Consider the following 8,458-nt stretch of genomic DNA (forward strand, 5'->3'; position numbering starts at 1 on the left):
GGGCGCCTGCCGGCGGGCCCCTGCCTTTTTATCCACCCAAGACCTCCGTTTTCTCATCTGTAAAGTCGCGTCCATGCTGTCTGCCGGTAGAAAGGTTTTCATCTCAGAGAGGGGTTTAAAAACCACCCAGGTATTCTGAATTAAAGGAGGAAGTTGGGGGGTGTTCAGGAGTAACCCCTACCTATCCGTGGGTGATCACTGCCGTTTGTAGCGGTGACTCTCGGCCCTGGCTGCACATTGGAACCATTTTGGGGAGATTTTGAAAAACAAAATCCACATAGGTACCCCAAACCTAGCGAGAATTGCCGCGGCCTGGGCGTCCTGTGTTTTAAGAGCTCCTTAGGTTCAGTCACCGGTGGAGAAGCCGCTGGTTTAGGAAAAAGAGAGCGCTTGCAGGATTTCATGTGAGGGAGACTTGGTGAGCCCCGCTTCTGACCCTCTTCAACTGGGGGGGTCTCAGCTTCCACGTGTCTGGAGCGAGGAAAGCCATAAAGGCTGACGCTGACGGAGGCGCTGTGGGAAGCATTTCACACTTATTACGTGGTAGTTAGTCCTCCCAAGAAACTTGATGAAGCATCCATCCATTTCACAGAAAAAGAGACTAAGTGGGAGCTCAAGTAGCTTGTCCAAGGTCAGAGGAGACCGTGAGAACTGCCTTCGAACTCTGACTCCGTCCCGGCCCTCTTGGCCACTGGGCTATTGTGCTGCCTCCCAAGGCTGTCAGATGACTCACTACAATGCCCAGTCCCTCACGGTCCTGGCAGAGACCTTGTTGGGTCGGGAGGGGCTTTTCTTGGACAAAGGTTAGTTAGGGAGGCGTTAAAATGTGCCTGGGAAGTCGTGAATGAGTATGGAATTCACCACATACTACAGAAGAGGTGTGGCTTAGCTGGGTTCTCCGACCTCCCAAATGAATCCTCAGGCCCACCCGCCTGGGGCCGGACCACTTAGATATTGGTCCCTCACATTAAGCAGACGCTTGGGGCTGATGTCACCCCAAGGGCGGGTTTGTGTCCAGTGGACAATAGTTAAGTATTTGCCAGTTCGCCAGTGCTTCCTGGGCCTGCATTTCTTCTCCCGGGGCTGAGGGTGTGCGGCAGCCTGTTTCCCAGAGAGGCTGCCTCAGGTGGTGGTGTTAACTGCAGGGCCTTCTGTGCCCTTGACCCTTGCTGGGCGGGAGTCGGGGGTTACGCTGCAGTCATCCCGACAGGCCGTGCTGGGGGCTGACCCCGTCTGCATCTGCGGCTCGCCGTCTGTCTTAAACAGCTCTTTCCATTTCTTCCCCTGGGGAAAGACTTGTCGAAGCAATAATCTACTCACTTATTGCAAAGAGCACGAATGACTTGGCATGTTTTGGAGGTCAGCATTTTGGGGCGCTTCTGGGCAGAAGAAAGCTTGCAGGAGGGATGGGGCAGCAGCAAAGTGTCTCCTGACGGTTTATGTTACTTGCCGAGCATGAGTCGTGGGAGTCAGTACAGTGGGTGGGGACAGCTGCGCATTACACATTATCGGAGAGGCTGGCGGCTTAATCCGGGTCACAGGGCTGGAAATGGAGTGGCGGCCCGTCGGTCTGGCTGTCCGTTTCCAGGACTGGCTGCTCCGGCCACCACAGATGCCTCTCCCCGCACTCACCAACTGGGCTCCTGGTTATCGTTTGCTTTCCCGTGTCCACTTACGTGCAGGGAACCAGAGTGCGTGATATGCTAATGAAACGAGGCAGCTGGCCGTACACAGCCGGGTCTAGCTCACGCGCTACTCGGGGACACTCGCCCGGGCTGCCCGGTGCAAGCCCGCCCCAAGCCGGCCCCCACGGCCGCCCCGGGCCGCAGGGCCAGCGCTCCCTAGGGGACGCGTGCTGTGCTGTTATCACAGCATTCGTCACGCCGTGTGCGTTGTTGGCTTGTGTACCGTCTGTCGTCCTCCGCCCCAGACCAGCCGCTTCTCGGCACAGGGGTCGTGTCCACGTACGCTCTGTGCTCACAGGGCACCCAGCACCTGTGGTGTGTCCTTGAGCGCGTGAGTGACATTGGGGAGTTGAGGGTGAGCTCCCAGAACTTGGCGACGTTCCTCGAGCTCTTACTCAAGTGATGGCTTTAACCACGGATGACACTGTTAGCCTGAGTGCCCGCCCCCGAGCTGCGATGGAGGTGTTTATGTCCTGTTAACCCCGCGGTCGTCCCTCACGCCTTTGACGGAGGGAATGGGTGCACATCCCACGTACACGTTTGCATTGACATCTGAGTTGACATCTCAATACATCTAAGTATAGAAACTTTTTTTTTTTTTTTTGGTCAAAAAGGAGTTCAAATATTAAACACGTATACAAGATGCAATGAAACACACACGTACTTTTTTGGAAAATCCTGTGTTAAACTCCATACTAGTCCCTGGGCTGGTGGAGAGGAGGAAAAGGCAGCGTGCTCCGGGAGGATGGACGGGATGAGAGCTCGGTAGGTCAAAAAGGGCCGTAGAGAAGAAGAGCCCGAGGGTCTGCGGGGAACTGAGGCAGGGCAGGTAATTATAGGACCGAGACGGCGCCTGGGACCTGCCGTGACTTTATGAAAGAAAGGGGAGCGATGGAGGAGAGTAAGACTCGAAGGCTTGGTCCAAATGGTTTGTGGATCCCCTGCTCTCCTGGAGACCCAGGAACACCTGGGCGGAGGGACAGCGGCTGGCACCTTCGGCAGTCCCCGGGGAGCTCCTTTGAGTCTTCTGCAGGAAGCCAAAGCCATAGGAAGAATGACTTCCGCTTTGCAAAATAAAGGCTCGATGGTTTATTTCAGTTTGAGATTCGGCCTGAATTTTTGGCTTAAGAGAGTGACTCTGCCACGTCTTTGTGGCTTTCGCCGCCAGAGATCTGAAGATCTGTGCGTGTGATTCGTGGAGAGTGGCGCCCATCTGCGATTCGATGAATCAGTCAGCCTCTGGCTCCACTTCTTTGGCATGGATCCAGCCAGAGTAGTCCATGCTCGTGCTCAGCTCAGAGGCGTGCAGGGGGTGGCCTTTGTGTGTGCGTGCATGTGTGCGTGTGTGCGTGTCCCCATCTGTCTCTGTGCATGTCTGGATGCTCTCAGAGCAGAGGCTCGCTTGGCGGGGACATCAGATAAGGTCAGTGGAAAACCCGTGGTTTGTGGGGGGATGGTGGTGGGGCACAAGTAAGAACACTTTCCTCACGTGTCACCTGCAGCTGCCGCAGTCCCCGCTGGTGTTCAGGGAGACCGTCACCGTTCTCCGTGTGCCCCGTGGCGTCTTTGCCTCCCTCGTGTGCTCACGCGGGGGCAGGGCAACGCCTCTGTTTTCGAGGCACTCGTTTGTTCCTGGCCACGGGGAGCTGGGGAGCCCCAGCCCAGGGCTTTCGTGGCCCTTGAATGTCTCCTGGCCTCCTGACTGCCTGTCCTCCTCCACCTCCTCACTCCGCACGGAGAAAGTCACCGATGGTCAAGACACATGAAAGAACCGGTCGCTGTGTGTTGTGCTTCCTCCTTGCCGCCAGCCACAGGTCCGGGGGCGGGCCCTAGAATAGTGTGCTGGCCGTTTGGACAGCAGGCTGAGTGCAGGACTGCGTGGGGACCGTCCAGCGTAAGATAGGCATCTTCCTTCAGATAAAGCATCTGTCTAAACGTGACGACGTCTGCCTAGATTTGGGGTGCAGCTGTATAGCTTTGCCCGCACCCGTGTGCCCGGTGCCCAGGGAGCAGTGCTGCGTGTCTGGTGGGGGATGCGGGGCTGACCGTGGCAGCCGGGGGGTGGGCAGGTGGCCAGTCTCTTGCTCTCAGCAGGTGGCCCCTGGTTCACGAACACTCATCACCAGGATGCTGGAGTCACCTGAAGGTGTCAGGGGTTTTGGGGGCAAGATGCCATCCAAGGAGACACTGCCCCTTAAACGTCCAGGGCTCTGTAGCTGCCTTCTTAAGACGCAGTGAAGAGCCTCTCTCCCCGGTGTGTCATCTTACCGGGATTCCGAGGGACGTGGGACAGTAGTTCAGCAGCGAAGCCAGGAGGAGGTTCACAGGCACGACCTTCTGGGTTCCCCTGCCCGGGAGCATGTGGGACCCCGTGACCCGCCATGCCTTCAGCCTGCTGTCACTCAGAACTAGGCAGTGGGCAGGCGAGGAGCAGAAAAGGGCAGGAGAGTCAGTCCCAGGGACAAAGGAATGTGTCTGTCGCCCTGTGGCGGGGAGGGTAGGGCAGCGTTTGGAGTCCCTGACCTACTTTCGTTTGACAGACTCCCACTTTTTAAAATCACCTTCCTTGCCTACGTTATTTTGTTAACCAATGTTACTCCGATTAATTTAAGTAAATGTAAATAAAATTGCCTTCTTAAAATAAAAGTTTTTTAGGAAGGTCACTCAGACCAACGGGCTGGAGACTGGGAGGGACGTTGATGATTGGCTTCTTTCCGTATTGACTGGGGAGGGGGCGTCACCTGGAAGCTGGAGGGAGCTGCGAGGTGAGACCCCCGAGGCGGGGCTCCGGCCACCAGGGGGCCCTGGTCCTGCTGGACCACGAGGTGGGAAGGAAGTAGGCCTGCTTCATCTTCATCTCTGGCCGCCCCCGTCTGTTCCCCTCCACAGCCTGTGGGCCGAAGCTGACCAACTCCCCCACGGTGATCGTGATGGTGGGCCTGCCAGCCCGGGGGAAGACCTACATTTCCAAGAAGCTGACTCGCTACCTCAACTGGATTGGCGTCCCCACGAAAGGTGAGCCTGGGCCCCAAGGCCAGGTGGTCACAGTCCCTGCTGTGACCCTACTCCCCATCCCCCCCCAAAAGTCCCCATATTGTCACCCGCCGCGCTGCACACACCCTTACTTTGTGGTGGGGTCTTTTCCCACTGGCCGCTCTGTGATTCCCGCCACCCTGAGCCCCCTCAGCCCCCACTCGGCTCCTCCAGGAAGCTTCCTCTGCCACCGCGGTCTGTGCTGGTCTTTGTCCCTCACGTTCCCGGAGTGCTCAGTTGCTAGGACGTCGCTCTGCTGACTGTCGTAAAGGGCTCCGAGCCATCGATCAGATTTTATGAGTCCCTGCCTGGTCCGTCCAGCCATCTGGGACACGCCTGGAGGCCAGGGACTGATTTTACGTCGCTGTCCCCCGCGGTGCCCAGCGCGGTGCCTGGTGCAGGGAGTGAATATTCGGGGTCGCAGGCTACTGCGTCAGTGGGTGACTGAGTTAGAGCCGGCCGTGGTGGGCATCGCTGGCAGAAACCACTGCCCCCGTGTTCACTAGACGTGTGACTGCCACCTGTTCTCACAGCCTCAGCCTCCAGCCCCTGACCTTGCGAGGCTGGCCGGGGGACTGGGCTGCAGCGGACAACCTGCAGAAAAGCAGGCGGCTGGGAGCCACGCCCGGTCCAGGGGCCCCGGCTCTTCCAGGTGGATGAAGGCGCGGGACGAGGGGGTCCCCTTTCTGGTTTCCACGTCTTACCAGCATCGCACTCCAGTGGGCGTGCGTGTGCGGGCTTGTTCTCCTTTTGGGGGAACGTGCCCAGCCGCGAGTGGCCCGCCTCCTCCCGGCGGCCAGCTCAGTGTCCCCTGTCCCTGCCCGTCGCAGTGTTCAATGTCGGAGAGTACCGTCGCGAGGCCGTGAAGCAGTACAGCTCCTACAGCTTCTTCCGCCCGGACAACGAGGAGGCCATGAGGGTCCGCAGGTAAGGCCCGTGCCGCCGGGCAGGCCCTGGCTGGGGGGTCGCTTTGCTTCCGGAAGCGGGGTTCAGTGAGGGGACGAGGAAGCTGGCCTGGGGTGTGGCCCCACTGCCATGTGTCCCCACTGCCGGTGGCCCCACTGCCGCGTGCGTTAGGGCGTCTCCTGGCATCTGTGAGACGCGCTGCTCCCGTCGGCTCCCGGACGGGCTAATGCAGCTGACATGATGCGGATCAACAACACGGTCTTGTTATTAAGAACGAACACAACCGCTTTCGTGGAAAATCAGCTGTTCACACGAGAAAGCACTTTTTTAAGCCCGAGGTGATCCTGAAACCCGAGTGTGATGACGTCCAGCCCTGGCTGCACTTTAGAGTCACCCGGGAGGTGGGAAGGGACCTGGCACCAGGCCCGCCCTGGGCCAGTCCGTGCGACCTGGGCAGGACCTGGGCGTGGGTTCCTCAGAGGTCCCGGGGTTCACCGTGCAGGCACAAGCAGCGCTTTGGGGAGTGACTATGGCCCTCTGTGGGGCTCTGACGGGGTGCCCCTGGGCCAGCGGGGCCTGGCCAGCCCGAGCAGGCCCGCGGTAGCACAGCCGGGCGCTGCGGCCCCTGGGGTGCGGGGGAGCCGGGCGTCTCCTGGGGCGGGCGGGCCCTGATGCCTGCGCTCTTTCCGTGTGTCCCAGGCAGTGCGCCCTGGCTGCCTTGAGAGACGTCAAAGCTTACCTGACGAAGGAAGGGGGCCAGATCTCAGTAAGTCTGGGGGTACACGGCTCCGTCTCCAATCCCGTGGTGGGATGGCACCCTGGACAGAGTGAAACAGAGACCCTGGCCCGAGCAGTGGCGTGGTGGGGACCCCTCAAATAGGGACAGGTGCCTCTGACCCGAGAGTTGGGAGAAGCAGGTGGCTGGACAGCACAGGGACACGGGACGGAGGTCAGGGCGGGGGGCACAGCCGGCCAGTGTGCCCTGCACCCCTCCTCTGCGTGCGGTCGGCACCCCTGCAAGGCATGCTGGACCTGGGGTGGCTGCAGCCACGTGCACCCCCCCCGTCACCGTCACTCGTTCCTTCGTTTTAAGGGCCATCGCCGTCCGTCCCCTCCCATCCCTGAGTGTGGCGGGGGAAGGGGGAAGGCGGGGAGGGCCGCGGGCCGGGCGCAGCCTCTCCGGAACCGCTGTTTTTGGCTTCCACTAGGAAGGGACAGGCCCGGCCTCCGTGGTGTGGCCGACGCGGCTACAGTCCAGCGTGGGTTCCCCTCACGGCCCGCTTTCTTCCTCCCTGTCAGGTTTTCGATGCCACCAATACGACCAGAGAGAGGAGACACATGATCCTTCATTTCGCCAAAGAAAACAATTTCAAGGTGAGCCGACCTGCCGGCCCCGCCCGGAGCGCTCAGGAGGAAGGGCGGGAAACCCTCCAAACGGACCGGTTCACACTCGTCCCTCCTCCTCCCACTGTCCCCTCGTCCTGCCCACCTCCTGGCGGGCGCCCGTGGGGGTGACCTTGACGGGCGGGGCTGGGGGGCGAAGCGTGTTTTGACTGGGGAAGGATCCGATTGGGCAGGCGGCCCCTTTTCTTCTGTCTCGGGGATTCGAGAGTGGTGGCCCCTCCTCGGACACGGGGGTCACGTGGCGCTGCCGGAGCTGGCCCTCCGCGTCCCCGGTCAGTGGTTTCCTGACACGGCTGCCGCCCCCGCCTCCCTCCCCAGGTGTTCTTCATCGAGTCCGTGTGTGATGACCCCACCGTCGTCGCCTCGAACATCATGGTAAGGCCATGCCAGACCCCCAGGCAGTTCCCGGGCCCCGAGGGGGCGCCGGCCCTCCCGCCGGCGGTTGGTTGTGTCAGAGGTGGGACCCAGGCGGCCGGGAGTGCAGCGCTGCGTTGTGCTTAGGAGTGCGTTCTCGGACCCGAGCTGGCTTCGCACCGGGTCCTGTCGGTCAGTTGGCAGAAAGCAGTCTCTGTGGGATGTGAGGTCAAGCGGGGGATCTGGAACAGGGGCGGCAGCTCTGGGTGGGGATGGGGATGGGGCTGCTTGGGGCCAAGGGCAGGTCACCCCTCCAGGAAGCAGGCTGGTCTCTTTTGCTGTTATGGGCCCTGGGAGGTGGATGGCTGTGTATTGCCAAGGGCCATAGGACTCAGCAGGATAAAGGCAGCATTCCCAAGTTTGGGGAGCATGGGAGTGCTAAATCTATCTTCTGCTGAGGCATCCACAATCTGTGACAAGGGGAGGTACCCGGATAAACAGCGTAGTTGGCAGTTTAATTCGATGCATTTGTCGCATTCTTAGATTTCATCCCGGGATAGTAATATGTCATACATAGAAAGGGTCACTGTCAAGACCTGACCACACGTCACTGTCTCGGGTCGCAGATGATTTTCTGTCGGGCTCAGATACATCGCAATAGGACGGTTCTCATCTGGGGACGCGGGCGTTGCCGCGGGCAGAGCGCCTCTGCGGAGGGCCGCGTGGCTCATCGGCCCCTGGCGCTGGGCCTCTTCTCCAAGGTGGCGGGAATATTCCAAGCGTTTCTAAGAGACGAGCTCATCTTTCCGGAAGGGCGATTCAAATTGTGGGAAATTGGTCCCAATTAGTCTTCATGGGTCCGAAGGCAGAGGCTCAGAGGGTTCGGCTGCATCTCTTCGGCTTGGTTCTGCGAGGTCACCTGTCCCCGGCGGTCGGCGGCCATGCGCTCGGCCCGGAGCTCACTGCCTGTCTCCGTTAACACGCCGCGTCATGCGCACCCTCGGTGTGCAGAGCCTCACGCGGCCGGGCGGCTCCTGCCTCTCCTCTGTGCTCTCTGTGCGGCTGGCTGTGCCAGG

General features: G+C 60.2%; 1 protein-coding gene across 1 annotated transcript in view; it reads left to right on the forward strand.

The window, feature by feature from the left end:
- Positions 1–8,458, forward strand: part of PFKFB3 (6-phosphofructo-2-kinase/fructose-2,6-biphosphatase 3) — a 23,154-nt gene that overhangs the window by 3,044 nt on the left and 11,652 nt on the right. Inside the window, exons 2-6 of the mRNA XM_006906951.3 lie at positions 4,575–4,700; positions 5,549–5,645; positions 6,324–6,390; positions 6,924–6,998; positions 7,347–7,403. Coding sequence (XP_006907013.1) covers positions 4,575–4,700; positions 5,549–5,645; positions 6,324–6,390; positions 6,924–6,998; positions 7,347–7,403 — 422 coding nt within the window. The remainder of the gene's footprint in view (positions 1–4,574; positions 4,701–5,548; positions 5,646–6,323; positions 6,391–6,923; positions 6,999–7,346; positions 7,404–8,458) is intronic.

Source organism: Pteropus alecto, unplaced genomic scaffold (genome assembly GCF_000325575.1).
Source record: "Pteropus alecto unplaced genomic scaffold, ASM32557v1 scaffold11, whole genome shotgun sequence".
Classification (NCBI taxonomy): Eukaryota; Metazoa; Chordata; class Mammalia; order Chiroptera; family Pteropodidae; genus Pteropus; species Pteropus alecto.